This window comes from Pseudophryne corroboree, chromosome 5 (assembly GCF_028390025.1).
Source record: "Pseudophryne corroboree isolate aPseCor3 chromosome 5, aPseCor3.hap2, whole genome shotgun sequence".
Taxonomy (NCBI): Eukaryota; Metazoa; Chordata; class Amphibia; order Anura; family Myobatrachidae; genus Pseudophryne; species Pseudophryne corroboree.
The window spans coordinates 82,046,247-82,067,818 of record NC_086448.1 but is presented as its reverse complement, the minus strand read 5'-3'; the positions used below and the strand labels follow the sequence as shown (position 1 = coordinate 82,067,818).

The 21,572-nt window shown below is 45.4% G+C and overlaps 1 protein-coding gene across 10 annotated transcripts in view; it reads left to right on the top strand.

Annotated features, from left to right (window-relative positions):
- AKAP9 (A-kinase anchoring protein 9) overlaps nucleotides 1-21,146 on the top strand; it is a 467,089-nt gene extending 445,943 nt beyond the window's left edge. For 8 of the 10 annotated variants that reach the window (XM_063921430.1, XM_063921427.1, XM_063921429.1 and 5 more), the window contains 13 exons: nucleotides 201-345; nucleotides 1,703-1,925; nucleotides 4,907-5,057; nucleotides 6,825-7,490; nucleotides 11,257-11,456; nucleotides 12,797-12,905; nucleotides 14,742-14,924; nucleotides 16,470-16,658; nucleotides 16,819-17,051; nucleotides 17,208-17,293; nucleotides 17,554-17,686; nucleotides 18,501-18,622; nucleotides 20,642-21,146. In XM_063921430.1, the coding sequence (XP_063777500.1) occupies nucleotides 201-345; nucleotides 1,703-1,925; nucleotides 4,907-5,057; nucleotides 6,825-7,490; nucleotides 11,257-11,456; nucleotides 12,797-12,905; nucleotides 14,742-14,924; nucleotides 16,470-16,658; nucleotides 16,819-17,051; nucleotides 17,208-17,293; nucleotides 17,554-17,686; nucleotides 18,501-18,622; nucleotides 20,642-20,685 (2,484 nt within the window). In that variant the 3' untranslated portion in view covers nucleotides 20,686-21,146. The remainder of the gene's footprint in view (nucleotides 1-200; nucleotides 346-1,702; nucleotides 1,926-4,906; nucleotides 5,058-6,824; nucleotides 7,491-11,256; nucleotides 11,457-12,796; nucleotides 12,906-14,741; nucleotides 14,925-16,469; nucleotides 16,659-16,818; nucleotides 17,052-17,207; nucleotides 17,294-17,553; nucleotides 17,687-18,500; nucleotides 18,623-20,641) is intronic. The other 2 variants (XM_063921432.1, XM_063921424.1) reach the window with 1 other exon arrangement.
- The last annotated feature ends 426 nt before the right edge of the window (nucleotides 21,147-21,572 follow it).

The following is a 21,572-nucleotide window of genomic DNA, read 5'->3' as shown; positions in this document are numbered from 1 at the left end:
TGGCTAGCATAGATAGATAGATATGTGTGTTTTAAATAACCAGGTTTGCAAATCATCTTATCAGTTGGTGATAGTATTATTTATATATTTTTTAATAGTCATATTTAAGTGTCAATAATACTTTACCATGGGTACTGTACTGTTTGGCAAGTCGAATGACGTCTGTAGTTACCTGGTTGGCGATGTCCCTTTCCTTCTAGGGGATGGAGCAAATAAATGCCATGGACTGCATACAGAATGCTGACCGGCGGAGTTTGTTGCTTGAAATTCAGGATCTGCGAGCCCAGCTGACAAACTTGCAGAGTGATGCTGAAGTCAGTCCAATATTTCATGCAAACACTGAAGGTATCTTGGTTTTTCTTTTGGGTGTTCTGATTTAAATTTGGGGCTACAAGTAAGAAAAGAGGGCATTATCTATTATATGGAGGGGGGGGGGGGGGGGGTGATTATCCCAGCCCTGTAGGTAATGTTCTATAGATGGCTTGTGGTGCTTCTGGTGGGTTGTCTGCTATCTGTGTTGGTTTCCCCCCTTACTTCCCAGTTGGCTGTGTTCCTTTGTACCTGTTAACACTCCCTATTTTCACTGACATCTGTAAAATGTTCCCAGAGTTCTAGAAACAACAAATGTATGACATACTGCTGTTACAGAACAAATAGTTTACGCTACAGGAACAGTAGTCTCAGAACATGTGACTATAAGAGTTACAGGGCAGGTAATGCAATCTAGGACACTCGCCCATCTTTGAGTCCACCCCCTGTAGCAACTTGGTGAGGACCATTCCACGTCTGTTACCTGAGTCTAGCAGGCAGAAAGGGAAGATCTCCTAGCCAGAGTACTGGTGTCATCCAAGCCAGTGACTTGGCTAAGGCCAGAGGAGCATGGTGTAAAGATGGAAGGGGAAGTTTACCTTCAGAGGATTCTGAGTTCCGGGCAAATCACTTTTATTTCTGTCACCTTTAGATACAACAAACCTCCTTTGTATATATGATTGTATCCAGTGCACATACATGAGTATATCTGTTGTCCTATCCAAGACAGTACAATTATTTTAAGGAGGAGTTTTCTTTCAACTGTGCAAAGGTGAATTGGTATATTTACCAGGGTAATCCTTAAAACATGCTCTGTAGGGGACCCTTAGCAGAGGCCTGAAACTGAAACAGAGACAGTTTTCTAAACTTATCATTATAAATGCACCTCTATTGTGTTCCTGGTTCCTTGGAACCCCACATTTACCACTGTTCCTATGAAGAGTTGTAGGGAGGTACAAACAGGCTAGTTAGGGATTAAGTTGCACAAGGATGGGTGCTGTGTAGTGAATGTGGGCCCTGATTGGACAGGAGCTGCCATACCCCCACACCCAGCATCCGAGCAGATTGAGTTTAGAGGACAGGTTACAGTGGAGAGTTCTCTGATTCTCCTCATGGGAACGACACCCACCAGAGCACTACATTAATGGATCATTGTAAGGCAGTGGGCTGTACAAATGTGGGCAACATCATTAAAAGCATCTTAGCTGCTGTGTGGAATTATTGAACACACTTTGTCTTCCATTTAATTGTGTAATGCAGGTTAGTGTTTGTCTACACCCTGAAGTCTGACATATGATGATCGGCCAAATGTGGACCTTCTAGCCGAATGCACATCATGTACTCTCTACAGGTGATCACTGCAGTAGCACTTATTTATGTACTGTTCTACCAGCAGGGGGCGCACAGCACATTCAGCAGGATCAGCCCTCACACTCGCAAGAAATTCACTTACAGCTCAACAGTCTGAGTGCAAAAGCCGCCGAGCTGCAGGAACAGCTGGCCTCCGAGAGGCTCTCGTCAGCCGAAGTCAAGAACGAACTTGCGCTAACCAAGATGGAGCTGGAATCTGCGCTCAAACTGCAGCACAAGCACTTTAAAGAACTGGAGTCTGTCAGGTGATTTACTACGTCATGTAGTGAAACGCTTCTCAGTATGTAGACCTGTGTACTTTCATTATGGAGTCATTTCAGTAACTATTGTGCAACGACTACTGTAATCACAACATAAATCCTGTATAATAAAAGGTTAACACTGCTCCTCACCTCTGTGGGGGGAATTCAAGCATTTTGCGCGCCAGCAGCCACCAGATGGCGCCCGACGGAGCAATTCAAGTGTTGCTCCATTCGGTCGCGCACAGCCGCCGGCGCTGACATTACTGTTATGTTGTTCCGTCATTTTAACGGACTGGTAACTAGTGTTATTATATTTACCTTACAGACACTCCTACTGCACTGTCACCCTCTGAATGTGAGTTCAGTAATAGTTGTTGTGGACAGTATTCCACAGGGATGGCTAATACTGTCACAAAGCCATCTGAGACTGTATGAAACCAAACACCGTATGGTGCAATGGATGGTGAGCTCTCTGTAGGACAGACATAAACATTGCAGCACATTGTACATACTGTAGTGTGCATTGATATTTTCTGTAGTATCCCCCTGTATAGTGCAGACCACAGTGTATCCCCCTGTATAGTGCACACTACAGTGTATCCCCCTGTATAGTGCAGACCACAGTGTATCCCCCTGTATAGTGCAGACCACAGTGTATCCCCCTGTATAGTGCAGACCACAGTGTATCCCCCTGTATAGTGCAGACCATAGTGTATCCCCCTGTATAGTGCAGACCACAGTGTATCCCCCTGTATAGTGCAGACCACAGTGTATCCCCCTGTATAGTGCAGACCATAGTGTATCCCCCTGTATAGTGCAGACCACAGTGTATCCCCCTGTATAGTGCAGACCACAGTGTATCCCCCTGTATAGTGCAGACCTTAGTGTATCCCCCTGTATAGTGCAGACCATAGTGTATCCCCCTGTATAGTGCACACCACAGTGTATCCCCCTGCATAGTGCACACCACAGTGTATCCCTCTGCATAGTGCAGACCACAGTGTATCCCTCTGTATAGTGCAGACCACAGTGTATCCCCCTGTATAGTGCAGACCACAGTGTATCCCCCTGTATAGTGCACACCACAGTGTATCCCCCTGCATAGTGCACACCAGTGTATCCCCCTGCATAGTGCACACCACAGTGTATCCCCCTGCATAGTGCACACCACAGTGTATCCGCCTGCATAGTGCACACCACAGTGTATCCCCCTGCATAGTGCACACCACAGTGTATCCCCCTGTATAGTGCATACCACAGTGTATCCCCCCTGCATAGTGCACACCACAGTGTATCCCCCTGTATAGTGCACACCACAGTGTATCCCCCTGTATAGTGCACACCACAGTGTATCCTTCTGTATAGTGCACACCACAGTGTATCCCCCCTGCATAGTGCACACCACAGTGTATCCCCCCTGCATAGTGCACACCACAGTGTATCCCCCTGCATAGTGCACACCACAGTGTATCCCCCCTGCATAGTGCACACCACAGTGTATCCCCCTGTATAGTGCACACCACAGTGTATCCCCCCTGCATAGTGCACACCACAGTGTATCCCCCTGCATAGTGCACACCACAGTGTATCCCCCTGCATAGTGCACACCACAGTGTATCCCCCTGTATAGTGCACACCACAGTGTATCCCCCTGTATAGTGCACACCACAGTGTGTCCCCCCTGTATAGTGCACACCACAGTGTATCCCCCTGTATAGTGCACACCACAGTGTATCCCCCCTGTATAGTGCACACCACAGTGTATCCCCCTGTATAGTGCACACCACAGTGTATCCCCCTGTATAGTGCACACCACAGTGTATCCCCCCTGTATAGTGCACACCATAGTGTATCCCCCTGCATAGTGCACACCATAGTGTATCCCCCTGTATAGTGCACACCATAGTGTATCCCCCCTGCATAGTGCACACCACAGTGTATCCCCCCTGCATAGTGCACACCACAGTGTATCCCCCCTGCATAGTGCACACCACAGTATATCCCCCCTGCATAGTGCACACCACAGTGTATCCCCCCTGCATAGTGCACACCACAGTGTATCCCCCTGCATAGTGCACACCATCGTGTATCCCCCTGTATAGTGCAGACCATGTAAATTCTTGCATCCCTCTGCTGACACCTCCCCCCTCCCTCTACCAGTCAGTCCATTGGCCCCTGTCCCCTACAGAATCAACATCTCACACTCCCTCCAGCCCATTTCGCTGTTCCAATAAATGCAGCCTCACCCTCTTCCTGGTCACGCCCTTTCTCTATATGTAAAGTTGTGTTCTTCTCTGTTAGTTTGAACCTATACAATTTGTCCTTGGGCCACGCCCTCACTGCTCTTAGACCATGCCCCCATTGCCCTTAGGACACGCCCTTGCTGCACTTAGGTAATGATTGGGCTGCCATTAGGCCACACTTTCCCTCTTCTTACTCTCTCATAGACTGTGCCAGCAACCTGTAGATGCTGCTGTTTTAACCCTTTCACGTCCCCGTTACTCAGCAGGCGACACCACAAAAGAGGCCCCATAATTGCGCAGATTGAGAAAGGAACATTTTATGGGTTGTGTAACATGGATTATGTTTTATACTTCTTAGACTACGCACTTGTTATGAAGCTAGCATCTTATACGGGATGCGGTCAAGATCCCGCCGGACGGAATCCCGACGGTCGAAATACCGACATCGGGATCCCGACTGGCACAATCCCGGCACAAGTCCACGACACCCCTAGAGGGAGAATAAATTAGTGTGCCGAGCGTAGCGAGGCACTGGGCCCGCATCGTGGTGAGCGCAGCGTGCCCGCAAGGGGCTGCGTTGCGCTCGCCCCCCTGGCAAGATTGTGACGGTCAGGATCCCGGTGTTAGTATTCCGACCGCCGGGATTCCGTCCGGAGGGATTTCGTACTGATCCCTCTTATAGAGCATGTTTTCTAGAAAACATTTAGAAGTGTATCTTACTATATACTGGCTTTATATCAGGTCGGAGGCCAAGAAGAAAAGGGAGGAACTGGACAGTATTAGTGATGCATTAGCAAATGAACAAAAGAAGAGCAGAGAGTTCCAGTGGTCTCTGGAGAAGGAGAAGACAAAGAGGGAACGCAATGAGCAGCGACAAAAGGAAGAGCTGGAGGTATGAGATTTCCGGTGTACCCTTATTTTTTTCTGTCATCGGCTTTTTGTGATTATTGTTTGGTACTAGTTACAGTGTGACGGCACAGGCTCCTCCTCCCCTATACCCCACCTCCTGCCCTTAGCACACAGCTGTATGTAGTGCCACAAGGTGCTGGGCACGTTCTTCTCAGGTGCAGCTGTTATTTTTATTACTGACTGGGGCACCGGAGCATGCAGGAGTACTGAAGCCATGACCGGAACGTGGGCTTGGGTAAGTGACTCCCCACAATGATTTGGATGACACCCCCCCTTTTTTTTTTTTTGGAGTACTCAGTATAACAAACTACAGTATGACACACAAACATCTATATAAATAAGATATCATTCAACCAAGGTCTTTAAACAGTAATGTGTAAGGCCTGGTTTTCTAAAAATAAAGTAAATAAAGACCGTAGCAACGGTATTTCAGCACAGCCGGACTTACGTCTGGCTCTACTGGCAAATCCCAGAAGGGTCGATGGCCAGATAGGACTGGCCCAGCCGTGTGAATGCCTGGCTGAGCAGCTTTGCCTCCTGACGCTCTGGCCTGCCTCCTGACGCTCTGGCCTGCCTCCTGACGCTCTGCTCTGCCTCCTGACGCTCTGCTCTGCCTCCTGACGCTCTGCTCTGCCTCCTGACGCTCTGCTCTGCCTCCTGGCGCTCTGCTCTGCCTCCTGGCGCTCTGCCCTGCCTCTCCTGACGCTCTGCTCTGCCTCCTGGCGCTCTGCCCTGCCTCTCCTGACGCTCTGCCCTGCCTCCTGGCGCTTGGCTCGGGTGGCATGCTTAGATGGGGGCTTAGCACGAGCCCGCACCCCTGTAACACATGGCATGTGCTGCAAGGCATGACCACGCCCCCTTTCTCCAGCACGCAAGGTATAGCCTGAGTTCGTCCCTGTTTGAGTATAATAGCAAGGTATCTTGGTATACCCGGTGTCACGTAATTTGTAAACTCTTGGTAATCCCTCCTTATAGGGACTTTTCTATACAGTAATGTCTGTCTACTAACGGTATAGATAGTGTATTAGTATATGATCTCAGTAACCATTAAGAAGGACAGATATCCCTTAGATATATATAAAACCGCCAAATAACTTAGGATCAAACATTTTACCAGGAGAGAATTTTCTTTCTCTACTAGTTAAATGAAATGTTTCCTGTTCCTGCTGCAGCATATTGAATAATCCAACCCTCCTACTCCACGTTTCCTCACCTGAGATATGTGTACCCCTAGGGCCACAGCAGAACGCCACAAGCCCTACTTCTGACACTTAAATGAACTCAAAAACAGTTTACAATATAAATATTTGAAGACATATCTGCAAACATTTACACACATCCGCGGATGCTAGGAATGAATGTGACGCTCTGGGCTCACACTGGATAAATTAATTTACATTAATAAGAGTAATATTGATTCTAAAATGTTTTCTGCTCTATATATAGTTTCACAGAAACCTTCCACTTATGTGGAGTCGCCGCAACGTTCTGCATGAGCGCAGCATCACGGAAACCTTCCACACGCAAGGCGCCCCAGCAAAGTTCCTCATTCAGTTGATACTGTAGCAGCCTTCCGCTGTTGCAACATAAAGTTCTAGTGGTGCATGTATTATTACAGCATAAATCTCAGCGGTAATGTGATTAGTTTTCAATCATGCTTACAAGTCGCCTTTTATGAAACCGTAATTTCTGATCTGTTTGTTTGCAAACATGATTTTATATTAAGTTAATAATGGTTTTGTTTTCTAAGGATCTTCAAATACTTTTAGAGGACCAGAAGGCCAAGAATCTGGAGATCAGCAAGCGTTTGGAAGAGGAAGAGCAGCTGGTTAAGGAACTCCAAGAGCAGATAGCATCCAGGGAGAATCTGCATGAAGCTAAGCTATCCCAAGAGCGAAGCAAAGTATCAGAGCTTCAGGCTTTTCTGGATGCCGAAAAGACTCACTCTAGTGAACTGGCTAATGCTCTGGAATGCAAGCAAGGCTTAGATGCAAATGTGCAGAGCTCGGACGGAAATGGACAATCAGAAGCGCACAAACTGAGTGAGGACTTGCTGAGGGAACTACAGGGCCAGCTAGATAGTAAACATAGTCGTATAGTGGAGTTGGTGAGCGATGTGGAGAGCCATAAACTGGAGTGTGTTCAACTGAGGCAGAGCTTAGAAGAGCAGAGGCAAAGCCTACAGAAAGAGTTAGAGGCCGAGCAAGAGGCTGCAAAGCTGGCTGAGACTCAGCTAGAGGAATTGATGGCCACGGTGGAAGGTCTTCAGCAGCAGATACAGGAGAGAGACATTGAGGTCCGAAGGCACCAGACAGAGGGGAAGCAGCTAAAGGAGACCATCCAGAGACTTCAGAGCACTGCACATGAAAGGGTCAAAGAAAGTGGTTCTGAAAGAAGAGAACGTCCAGAAATATCTGTAAGTTCAGTGTTATTTTATTCCTAAAATATCAAAGTAATTTACATCGAATGGTTTATTGTGTTTTGTAAGTATGTACTTTCTTCTATACATTTTAGGCAATAATTAATGTTTGCTGCTATGATTTTGTCGCTTGAGTTATGTCTAAGAGAGACATTGCGAGATAGCATTTGGTGAAATGCGTCGTTCATGACTTCGAAAGTTAGTTCATTCATGTTCTAAAGGTGTGAAACCATGGGGTAGATTTACTAAAGCTTCTAAAAACTAAAAGTTGAGGTGTTACCCATAATAATCAATCAGATTTTAGCTATCATTTCTCTATTGCATTCTAGAACATGATAGAATCTGATGGTATACACTGACCTCTGGGGCTTGCGGTACTTGTACATCTATGTGCAACGGAGTCTCGTCTCGGTGTAAAATGGGTTCTCATATGAGCGCCTGCTGCTCTTCCTCCCGCTAAGTTCCGTTATGCCTCATCTGCAACTAGTACTTGTGTTATACCAATTCCTGTGTGAGAAAAGTCGCAGCTGTGCGTCTCTGGTGAGCAGCTTTGTTTGCAATGGGGCTAGGGTGCAAAATTTAAAAAAGATTTGCTACGCTACCCGTGTTACAGTGTCTCCGTTGTGCCATGTGTCTTGTGCCGTATAACGCAAAGACGCTAGGTATAAAAGGACAAATCTATATACAGTAGGCTGCAGGTTGGGTTGGTACTTGGGATTCCCTAGCAGCTGACATGCTACATGTTGCTTAAACCCAGAAGGGCAAATGTATTCTCTCCCCCCATTTCCCTTTCTTCCTCCCTTACTTGCAGTGAGGCATCTGGGGAGTATGGAGAGGGGAGGAGGGATACACATTTAAATATTTAAATGTGCCTATCCCTGCTAACGCCCCGTCCATATCCCCAAGAGTACTCCAGTGCCCCCTGTGGATTCAAAGAAAAGGATTTACCTGGTAAGTACCAAAATCCAATTTTTTTAAGCTATAAAGGACTCTATTTAAAAGGTTAGGTTTGTAATTGTGGTAGGATTAGAGAGCAAAAGTATGTTAACTCACTGGGAGGTAGGTGTACTATAGCGGCACGGATCTCTTTACCGAGGCGAAGCAAGAAGTACTAGCGACAAAATGTATTAACATCTCAGCTGCTGAAGTGGGCGAGTGAAAACTCCACCCTCCGGCGATCACTGTCAGAGCCCACAGCGCATCAGCCTAGTGCTGCCTCTCACTGCCCGGCCGGCTCTACTGGGCATACGCAAGCAACGCAAGATCTCCCATGTATCCCATAGCTGCCAGCCGATGCAGCCAGGTATTGTCGGAACAGTCAGTGCCACTGACTGTTCATACATTCCCTGTCACATCAGCGCACTATCTTGTAGATAGCATCGCCGATAATGATGGGGACGCATAGTGCCCCCGGCATTTGCTGGTAATCACTACATTTTTACATGGGGGTGAAGCGGTAACTGCTGCACATAGGGGTAATTCAGAGTTGATCGCAGCAGCAAATTTGTTAGCAGTTGGGCAAAACCATGTGCACGGCAGGGGAGGCAGATATAACATGTACAGAGAGTTATGTTTGGGTGTGGTGTGTTTAAACTGAAATCTAAACTGCAGTGTAAAAATAAAGCAGCCAGCATTTACCCTGCACAGAAACAAAATAACCCACCCAAATCTAACGCTCTCTGCACATGTTATATCTGCCCCACCTGCAGTGCACATGGGCCCTCATTCCGAGTCGTTAGCTCGGTAATTTTCATCGCATCGCAGTGAAATTCCGCTTAGTACGCATGCGCAATAATCGCACTGCGACTGCGCCAAGTAATTTTACAATGAAGATAGTATTTTTACTCACGGCTTTTTCTTCGCTCCGGCGATCGTAGTGTGATTGACAGGAAATGGGTGTTACTGGGCGGAAACACGGCGTTTTAGGGGCGTGTGGATAAAAACGCTACCGTTTCCGGAAAAAACGCAGGAGTGGCCGGAGAAACGGGGGAGTGTCTGGGCGAACGCTGGGTGTGTTTATGACGTCAAACCAGGAACGACAAGCACTGAACTGATCGCAGATACCGAGTAAGTCTGAAGCTACTCTGAAACTGCTAAGTAGTTTGTAATCGCAATATTGCGAATACATCGGTCGCAATTTTAAGAAGCTAAGATACACTCCCAGTAGGCGTAGGCTTAGCGTGAGCAACTCTGCTAAATTCGCCTTGCGAGCGATCAACTCGGAATGAGGGCCATGGTTTTGCCCAACTGCTAACAAATTTGCTGCTGCGATCAACTCTGAATTACCCCCATAGTGTATGCACTTACTAGAAATCCGGACGAGTTAAGACTATGGGGGTCATTCCGAGTTGATCACTCGCTAGCTGCTTTTAGCAGCAGTGCAAACGCTAAGCCGCCGCCCTCTGGGAGTGTATCTTAGCTTAGCAGAAGTGCGACCGAAAGGATCGCAGAACTGGGTTAAAAAAAATTCAAGCCGTTTCAGAGTAGCTGCAGACCTACTCCGTCCTTGGGATCACTTCAGTCTGTTTAGTTCCTGCTTTGACGTCACAAACACGCCATGCGTTCGGCCAGCCACTCCCCCGTTTCCCCAGGCACGCCTGCGTTTTTACCTGACACGCCTGCGTTTTTTAGCACACTCCCGGAAAACGGTCAGTTACCTCCCAGAAACGCCCCATTCCTGTCAATCACTCACCGATCAACAGAGCAACGGAAAAAAGTCGCTCGACCCTGTGTGAACCTGCATAGTTTTTTGTGAAAGTACGACGCGCGTGTGCACTGCGGCCCATACGCATGCGCAGAAATGCCGATTTTTAGCCTAATCGCTGCGCTGCGAACAACGGCAGCTAGCGATCAACTCGGAATGACCCCCCTATATGGAAGTTAAGGAGCCAAGTACCGATGCGTTCTCATACACTGTGGCTCAAGTCTCGCCAAGGGGCAACTTGGCCGCTGCAATCAGCTTATCGCTCAAAATGTTCTTCTTGTACACACAAATAAAACGATGTGAAGTGACAAGACTGTTTTGCTAGTGTATGCAGACTACTGTAATGTGCAGCATTTGTACATCTGTATGAGACAGAGTCTGAATCTGTAACAAGAGAGCTATGATGCAGACAGCTGCAGCTTCACCTCAGCCCGGCGTCTCTAGGACACGGTGATTGTCTTTTCTCTGATTCCGCTATGTGTATAAATCGCAAAATGTACAGAAATATTCTCCTCTCGGGGCATCTCGGTCTCACCGGGAGTCTTGCGACTTATGTCATACAGAAGCTAAGTGTACGAGGTCACATCGGTGTGCCCTGTTTTCCCTATGCAGCAAAATAGGGTAATGCCTTAAAAATCATTGACAATAACTACCCCTGCTGATTCTATGTCATCATCAGCCACTGCTGGTACCTACCCCTGATCTCCTACAGATAAGTGTAAATATGTATTTTTCCTGGTCAGCAGAAACATGCCACTACTTTACTCGGCCTATGTAAGAATGCTTATTTCACACTTATCTAGGTGCCAGCAGGTATAGGTGGTAAAACAAAGCCTAGCTGCATCGGCGCATATACGTGCTTCCATGTTGGGGTGCATGCCCGCTGTTCTTCGCCTGCAAATAGTGAATTCATACCAGATACATGGACTCAGGCGCTAATCCCCATAATTCACACTAAACACATTGCCGTCCTGAATACACTTTGAAATGAAAATAAATAACTGTGATTTATGTATATTTGAAAAAAAGGCCAAATTATATCCCCTGTATTGTCCCTAGACTCCAAGTAAAATCCCAGCAAGAAATGACGTCCAGCTGCAGGCTGGGGACGCCCCAAATGTTTTGTGCCCTGATCCTCTGAGTGTGCCGGATGGTGGACGTGATACAGATGAGGCGTCTTTCAGCCTAGACGGCGTCAGGCGGAGGCTGCGACAGGTGTCCGTTAAACTGAGAAAGCTGGCAGCCAAAGCCAGTCAGAGGTGAGGCCGGGTATTATTCATGGTACATGTTTCCATGTGTATAATAATTAGATGTAAGGTAGCAGTGTGTGTGTGTGTGTGTGTGTGTGTGTGTGTGTGTGTGTGTGTGTGTGTGTGTGTCATATGTAGATTAATTGTAGCATTGTATGCTTTTTACCATGTGTAATATTTAGATTAGATATTTGGATGAAACATGCAGTGTAGAGATGTTTCTTTTTGTGCATTATTTAGATGTAACGTTGTTTGTGTGTCATAATTAGATTAGATGCAGTGTATAGTTTTTACCTTGTGTATTATTTTTATTAGATGTACAGTAGTGTTCCTGTGTCGTATTTAGATTAGATGTAAACACAACATCTAATCTAAATATTACACAAAGTAAAAACTATACACTATAACATCATCATTTTTTTATTGTCATATTTACATTACTAGGATTAGTGTATAGTTTTTACATTGTGTAACATTTAGTTTAGATGTAGTGTTTGTATTGTCATATTTAGAATATAGAGTAATTTTTAACTTTGTAATATTTAGATTATATGTAGTGTTTGTGTGTCTTATTTATATTACATGTAGCCGTGTATAGTGTTTATACTGTGTGTAATACAGGTTAGATGTAGGCTGGCATGTGTTTTATTTGGCATATTTATTGTTTGGAATGTTTGAGCACAAGCTGTATAAATATGTACTATAGCGGAATTGCATATGTAATAAAGCCTTTGATCCTCATTCACAGGAAATAACAGCTCAGTTTAAATACATTTAGTTACATTTACCCAACACATTTTACAGCTCTTGTTATTTACATGACAACTTACTACTATTATGTTATTTAGCAATACTGATTATTCCACCAAATGTGTATTGGATCACAGCCCACTCCTGCCATAGGTTGGCATAGCATTCATTACCCAGGCTGCACAGTACATGCTATAATCATTTTAATTTCCTAACTCTTCTGAAGCAGCTACGAAATGCCATTCATTAAATCAGTCAGCGAAACCTTAGACGTCCGGCATTGAATAAGGGTTGTACTTAAACATGTCAGTGAGATGTCAGGGGCTGAGGTGAGTGAGCACTTGCATTGATGACAACAGACACTTGGCTGCAGACAGTATAGGGAATCCTGTATGGTATAAATCCTAGAGCTGCCAGGACACTTTCTCACCCTGCATAATGCGCTGTATAGCCCCGCTCTCAGTGCTGCCAGCACCCTCATATATTCAGCAAGCCGCTTAAAAGTATATGTTTCATATTGCTATCCTGCAGCCTAGAAGAAATTGTTACGGATAAGGTATATATAATGCATTTTACATGGGTTGTATTCTTTCCTGAAGGGTACTGTTTGAGGGTGCAGATGACGACGCATTTGCCTGGTCCCAAAACAGCATTCAAGATGTTCTGTCTCAGCTCGAGCACGTAGCCATGTTGTCACTCCAAGGACAGGTGAGGTGACACTGGGGATTGGAAGGAGTTCTCTGCCTTCAGATGACTTTGATTGAATGACTTCTGCATGCCTTCCTGCACCTTGTATTAAATACATTGCTTTTACTTTCTCGCGTGAGTTTCTGTCTGCCTGTAAGGGCCCATCCATATCTAAGGAAATATTTATTGCAGGCTGGGATGGCTTACTAGGAGTTGTTGTTGCACAACCTGTGGAAAACCGCCTAATCCTTGATCACTGGATTCTCCATGTAACCATTTCCAGTTCTCAAATGACAACACCCGTAAAAATAAAAATGATTCATAAAAACTTTACTGTAGCTATATACCACTGCCATAGCTTAGCGAGAAACTATCACGCAAAAACAGCTGAAGGAAAATGGTCAGGTGCATGCGAACCAAAGAACACTTGTATGCACTTACTGTTTACTGATGTACCCAAGCCTGGGTATCTGTTTTTGGATCCTGTCTTGACCTTCTGGAACCATAATTCAGGCAATGTGAAATCACAGTACCTAGTCACTTATCACCTGGAAAGGAAAAAATGTGAAAGAATAATTGTCTGGGATCCAGTTTAAAGAGCAAAGTGCTGTATAAATCAGACTTCCCACCTGTTCACTGGAATAAAAATATATGTAAAGAATTATGTTCCTCTGAGACTTAGTGGGCGTAGGGTTTTTTTTTTTAATTCTCAGAGGAAAATCCACATTGTGCTTAAGCAGGAAAAAAAAGGTTATTTGATAAAACAACATAAAATCTGCATACAGGAGGAATAAAAAGCCTGTCTGGAATTTTTGTAGAAACATAGTCCTGCACTTGGGAGTCCAGTCTCCTAAGACACAAGAAAAAGTATACTGGAGTATTACTAATCATTCACAAGGATGGTATTGGCTAAAAAGGCATAAAATCTACAGTACATACAGTAGGAAGACAGGGGAAAAATGCCTCTCTGGAATTTTTGTAGAAGTATAGTCCAGCATTTGGGAGTCCTGGCTCCAGGCGAGTCACGGCATGCCGCTGCGTACGCATCGCTAGCCGGCTCCTATTAGAATGAATGGGCGGCAGGAGCGTACATACGCACGCGACCGCCAGCTCCAATTCAAAAGCCAGCATAGCGTATCATATGCCACGCTATGCTGGGAATTTCCTGCAACGCACCAAGGCTGTAAAAGGACGGAATATTCCGAAATACAGAATGTTTCGAGCGTAGCTGAGAATGTTAAACCTTTTGATCTATGATGGTTCAATGCACGCAAACTTTGTTTAATGTACAAAGTGATACAAAAAAAAATGACTTTCAGGCTGTGTGTACAAGGTCTATATGAAACATAAATGCATTCTGTGTTTAGACTTAGGTTCCATCCCCAAGATATCTCATTACGGTATGCAAATATCCCAAAATATGGAAAAATCCGATATCCAAAATACGTCTGGTCCCAAGTATGTTGGAAATGGGAGACTCAACATATAATAGGAACCAAACCACGGATCTCTGCTCAGGCAATATGCTGTCCTTCAATGCGGAAGATCTTATGAAACAAACAAAGGAAGATTTCCAATGAAATATGAAAACATTCTTACTAAAGAGGAACAATCATCATGTACCTACAGAAATCCCCTAGCTGCAGCTGGAGCATAACATAGTTATATGTTACCGACATTCACTTTATTTATGAGTATTCTCATTTGTACTGATGAAGGAAAGGTCTACTACGCCGTCTTGGGCTATTGAAGTTGTATCAGGGTTATATTTGTGTAAATACTGGAGTTAATCTGTAACACACATAACCGGCTTCCGTATTAGGGATCCCCTAACTTTACTTTCTAATATCTCTCCAGAACTTGGTGCTACCACCAGGATTACCGGCCAACACGCTCACCGAGAAGCTGCTGACTCAGAATGCTGAACTGACCGGCTACGTCAGCAGACTGACTGGGGAGAAGAACGATCTGCAGAACGCCTTACTCAGACTGGAGGGTGAGGTCTCTCGCCATAGAGCCAAAGGATCATCTGGAGACTATGTAAGTACCTGACGGCAGCCAGCAAGGGTCAGTCTTCATGTCACAAGTGCAGTTCCTCCCACAGTTACTGATGCTGGGGAGTTTCCTTATGCCTGTGGCCGTTTCAGCAGAGGGCCTCCCTAAGTGGGAGATGTATCAAGACTTGGAGGGTGATAAAGCAGAGAGAGATCAAATACCAACCAATCAGATTCTAACTGCCATGTTACAGGCTCTGTTTGAAAAATATCTGATGCTGATTGGTTGGTACTTTTTCTCTCTTCCCATAAAAAACTTTACAATTCTCTGTCATTGAGATAAAAGCACTAAAGTGTAACCTTCCAAAATATGAGCCACAACACAAGTTAAATATCAGAATCAGCTTTAATGGCCAGGTATACTTGCGTATACTAGGAATTTGTCTTCAGTTTGCTATACAACAGCCAAATAGGTAACAGATAAGTGGGGGGGGGGGGGAAGTAAAGTCACACATATAGGTATACTGTAGGGACACAAGTTAGTTACGTGTACGTCTAGTCAGTCAATGTTCAGGAGTTCAGCAGGCGGACCGCTTGGGGAAAGAAACTTTTGAGGCTTCTGGTGGACCTGGCGGGGACGGCCCTGTAACGCCTGCCTGAAGGAAACAAGTTAAACATGCTGTGGCCGGGGTGTAGCTGGTCTTTTACTATCTTCATTGCCCGCTTTTTAGCTCTGGACAAGTACAGGGAAGGTTGGCCCCGATGATCTTCTCTGCGGTTCTGACCACCTTTTGGAGCCTACATCTGTCCCTCGCGCTGGCGGAGCTGTACCATACGAGTATCGAGGAGCACAGTACCGACTCCACAATTGCGGAGTAGAAGAGGAGCAGAAGCTTCTGTGGGATGTTGAACTTCCTTAGTTGCCTGAGGACGAACAACCTCTGCTGCGCTTTCCCAACAGTGGCGTCGGCGTTGGACCCCCATTTAAGGTCCCGGGAGATTGTTGTCCCTAGAAACTTGAAGGAGTCCACTAGCGATACCACACTGTCAGCAATCGTTAGCGGAGGTGCACTAGATGACTTCTTCCTAAAGTCCACTATCATCTCGACAGTTTTGAGGGGGTTGAGCTCGAGGTTGTTGTGGATGCACCACTGGGCCAGCTGGTCTACTTCCCGTCTATAGGCCGGGAAAGTAGCCAATATGTGAATGATATCCTTTGGTACAGTGATTTTATATTTTCACAACTGTGTACATGTATTTAGCCTGTGCTAGCTTATCTTAAATGCAGAATGTGAATGCCGATGTATACATAGCTAAACAGTATCCGTTATTATGTGCAAGCTGCTCTAGGCCACTTTTATTCTCTTCTGTGTTCTTCTAACTACCTGGGCTTAGCGCCTGGAGAGAGCTGTCTGCTCAGCTAATAACTCCCTGATGGGATCGGGGTGACAGTTGGCTGCTCTATCACCTGCTGATCGGACAGCGCCCCCTGTTGATATCATCATTAAAGCCTGCTCAGTGATGTAATTTGTCTTCTCCTTATGCCAGTGCATTTTATAGAAGGGATGTCTTCTTCTCTTTCCTCCCCCAGTCTGCCCAGGATAACACAGTGACCATGGAAGCGTTTGCAGCAGAGAGAGAAGCGTGGAACAGAGAGAAGCTGAATCTGCACAAGTCCCTGAAACAGACAGAGGCCGAGCTGTCCAAAGTAAAAGTGGAGCTGCGGAATGAAGCCATACAGAGGGATCTAGGACGGGACACAGAGAATGTAGCCCTGAAGGTGAGAGAGGGTTTTATTGTAATAGGTGGTCAGACTCTTCAAGACTGTGGCCTATGATTCATGTTACTGTGATGTGAGATTGTGTGTGAAGGCCAAACGGGTTCTGAATGCAGAAAGATCTATGCGTGCCTTGTTCCTAAATGTGTGTTCCTTCTTCCAGAGAGTGTATGGCAAATACCTGAGGTCGGAGAGCTTCAGGAAAGCCCTGGTGTACCAGAAGAAATACCTGCTGCTGTTACTCGGCGGGTTCCAGGAGTGTGAGGAAGCCACTCTGGCTCTCATTGCCCGGATGGGTGGCCGTCCGTCCTACACTGACCTAGAAGTTGTCACAAAGCATTCTAGAGCCTTCACCCGCTTCCGTTCTACTGCCCGAGTGGCAATAGCCATTTCCAGGTAACCAAGATTTATGCTATAGTATTGCTGCACAAAGGGTTTGGTGAACATCCTTATACTAAATAATAAGGAAAAATAGTAACGCTTTGAAAAATGCTTTTTACTTTTACCCTGGAACCATAAAAATATTATAGTTGGGTTGCTTGTTCAATACAGGATGAAATTTCTGGTGCGGCGCTGGCAACGAGCTACTAGTCCCGGCACAGGCGGTGTGAACCGAAATGGTTTTGGACAAAACATAGGTGAGAAGAATATTCTGTACTTCCTTACAGGGCCTATTGTCCTCCAGAAGAGAACGGATTGGTCTCATCCAGATGGGGCAACTACAGTACATGTGCTGGCAAATGTGTTACTGAGCTTTTGTGGCTTGATGCTAAAGCCGCAGGGAAGCATTAGATGGGGGTAGGGGTGGGGGATTTGACCGAATTCATAAAATACAGTCCTCCAAAACTTTAATTAACCATGTAAAAACCAGTAACATCAATTGTTGCATCGTTTTCAGGTAATGAGGTGAGGACGGACTCGCCGTATCATCCGGCCGGCAGTGTTGATTTGTACGGGGAGCAGAGGCTTTCTTCATGTCGGTCACGATCAGGCTTCGATTCCCCACAGTCCACTGTGAATTCCCAACATAGGTATATATACATATAAATCCCAGTTCACAATGATAAATCCACAGTTACTAATTGTTGATGATTCTATGATGTCCTACTGTATTTGTGCATATGGAGACCTCACTACTACATAATGGGTACAGAATAGAAAACATATTAATACACAAAAGTGTCCGCCTTCCAGGATGGGGAATGGAGAACTTAGGGGGAGATGTATCAAACCTTCTAAAGAGAACAAGTGGAGAAGTTCCCCATAGCAACCAATTAGAACCTTTGATTTTACAGAATGTCCTAGATAAATGAAAGCTAGAAACTGGTTGCTATGGGAAACTTCTTCACTTGTCCTCTTCAAAAAGATTGATACATCTCCTCCTCAGTCACTGCGGGGGTTATGTAATACGGTCCGGGTTTTTAGAAGCAGCACAATTCCAGCAGTCTTGGCTACAGATTTAAAGCGGCAAGAATTGAAATGACAAAACCAGTCTGCTTTTGCCTTTATAAAGTATTACCGTTTTAAATATGCAGCCTAGTTGGCTGGAATCGCGCTGTTTCTGAAACCCCGGGCCCTAATACATAGTCTCCCGAAAGGGGATTATAATTAGCCCTTGCTACAGTGCAGGTGCACATGTTACATGCTGACCATGATGTAAACCAGGCGCAGAACACAATACAATGTGTATTTTATAGTTACATGTTCCCATGTCAAATACTCAACTTACTATTTTTCTATTATAGATTGATGTGAGCTTTATAATCTTTAGGTGTACATTCAAATTCTAATTGTATATTTATTTTTTTCTCCCAATAAATGCAAATATTCCCCCTCCTCTCGCAGGTATATTTCATCGGAACTGAGTCCCTGCTCCCATCTTCAGCATTATGATCCCGACAGGGCATTAACAGACTACATAGCCCGGCTGGAGGCCTTGCAGAAAAGACTAGGGAGTGTGCCGTCAGGTAATGCAAGCTAGTGTTATGTTGTCTCTCATAGCATCAGTGCCCAATGCACAGAATGCCCTTCTTCTTCCCAATATGGGTTTTGTTTTGCACTTGTAATGTAGGTACAGTAGTAATGGTTTCATCCCAGACTGGTCTCCCACTATGTCTGGTTGGTTCCTAGGCTTACAGTATGTGACCTGTGCTCTGACTACGAGAGCAGTAGTGACCTCAGGTAGTAGTGGCCTTACAGGCATAAGACAGAGCGTGATGGTGTGACTTCCCATATGTGACTGAAGGTGGGTACACACTGATAGATATATCTGCCGATCAATTGATCTGCAGATATATCTATGGACGGATCGTGCAGTGTGCTGTGCATACACACTGCCCGATCTATCATGGACTGATGTCATGAATTGGGCGGGCGTGTACACACGCTCGCCCAGTTCAGCTGTCAATCACCGCCGGCTGCCGCAGAATGTGTACGGGCGGCCGGCTGGTCGCCCGTACACACTGAGCGATGCGCCAATTTATCGGTAGATATATTGGCCGTCAGCTGTGCTGCGGGACTGACGCGATATGTCTGTGAACGACAGAGTTCACAGACATATTGCCCGGACACACTGGCCGACGGACCCGCAATATATCGTCCGTTCAATACAACGCCCGATATATATCGGCCAGTGTGTACCCACCTTAATACTGTATCTAGAGATGCTGCCACTTGGCTCCACCACACACACAGAACTGTTTACTAGTTTATGATTGGCTGATTTCATATTTCATCTAGCAAAACCTGTAACCAAATCAGCTGCACACAGAGCAATAAAATTACTAGCACCATTTATTATTATATAAGGCCACATGGCAGTCCGATCAAAGGGCACTAATTCAGACCTGATCGCTTGGCTGAGTTTTCGTACAGCGGGCGATCAGGTCTAAACTGCGCAATGCGCAGGCATGTCGCACGGGTACAAAGCGGATCGCAGCTCAGCGATGGGTTTGTGCGAAGAATCCATTCGCGAGGAGATTGACAGGAAGAGGGCGTTTGTGGGTGGCAACTGACCGTTTTCTGGGAGTGGTTGGGAAAACGCAGGCGTGGCCAGGCGTTTGCAGGGAGGGTTTCTGACGTCATTTCCGGTCCCGGACAGGCTGATGTGATCGCAGTGACTGAGTAAGTCCTGGGCTACTCAGAGACTGCAGAAGATCTGTTTGTACAGCTCTGCTACACATGCGTTCACACACTTGCAAAGCGAAAATACACTCCCCTATGGGCGGCGACTATGCGAACGCAGGACTGCAAAAAAAACCTAGCGAGCGATCAGGTCTGAATTAGCCTCAAAATGCCTACTGATCATCTCGGCTTTGATTATTCAGTCACCAAAGCTCAGTGATTGTTTAGTCCCCTAGACACAATAATATCTGTCCAATTTGGTAACTCACCAACTAGATGGGTCTGCTCTATATGGTGAAGGTGTGGTTAGCGCTTCTGCTTTTGTTCGGTGGCAGTCAACTGTTAGTACTGTAAGTTTCAGTACGTGATATACGCAGGAAATATATATAGCTATTACCTGATATTGTCTATCGCTAGTCTGCGTGCATTTATTAGCTCCATCCCTTACACATCATAGCAGCATCTATAATGAAACAGTGTCTTGTGCAGTGGCGCACACTGGGGGGGTTTCGGAGTACCCAGAACCTCCCCTTCCTCCCCCGATAGACTGGGCAGATGGACCACGATTGGAGCCCCGCCTCCTCAGCTGTAATACTGTGATTTGCAGGTCTGTTTAAAGGCGTAGCCAAATATGACTTGAATATACAAAACTGCATCATGTTAGTCACTCCCCTTCCCCAGAGAGCAATGAATCGAAACATTATTGACGCAATTAATGCCACAGGGGTGACGGGGCCTAATACTTTAAAATGCCCACCCCCACGGCAACCTGCTGACTGCATCATACCTTGGAATCTCCTGAGCTCATCCTAATACCCTCACCTCATAATAACTATTCATATCTCATTGTATTTTCATTACAGGGTCAAGTGCAAACAACACAACACACTGCGGCATTAGAAGATAATGTCCTTGCAATACTTGAATTGCCTTCTGTAAGACTGCTGCTTCTGTTCACACGTATTGTGTATGTTGTGGGACCAACATCCGCCCCGTAGAACAATCGGATACAGCAAAGCCGCATCGAGCATTCTGACATTTCTGTATATCCGCTTTCTGTGTTTTATTTTGTTTTTTGTTTTATTTTTGTTTTTTTTAAATCAGCTGTCAATGACCTGTACATTTTGTGGATTTCTAATTTAAATGATTAACTTATACGTATTTATCAAGAGGGTGAAAGGAACTTTTATGTATTATGGAACAGGAGGCCTTGCTTGGAGGCTGAAATTGAGACTGTCTTGTCCGAATATTTGCTACTGGCATTGCAAAAGATATCCTATGTAGAGAACTATTTTTGTAATGGTAGAAGTTTTGAATTTTATGGGTATTTTGTCAAAGTACTGAAATAAATTTCATCAATTTCAACAATTACGTTTTTGGAGAAATTACTGTCCAAGTCTAACACAAAGCATTCTCTCATCATAGCTAGGAATAAGGCTACAAGCTGTCAGAAAATAACCAGAACTCAGTAACAGTCTCAATTATTCTCCGCTAAAAATCTATCGAATTATATTTATATTTTTTGGGAAATGTTGGACATTAACCTCCATCAATTTACCATGAGGTACAAATGGGGAAAATAAACTGTTCCCTGAAACGAACATTGCGCAAAAGGGTTAAAAGTACTCTGCAAAGTTAAAGCTTCCTAAGTTACTGGCTAATGGTCCATACACACTAGACAACGTCGCTCCACGAGTGACGACGTCTAGTGTTTCTCCTGCTGGGCCGTGCAGTCAGAGGCCGCCCGTGTGCACTGAGCGATATGACTGCTCATATTGCTCAGTGACGTCACGC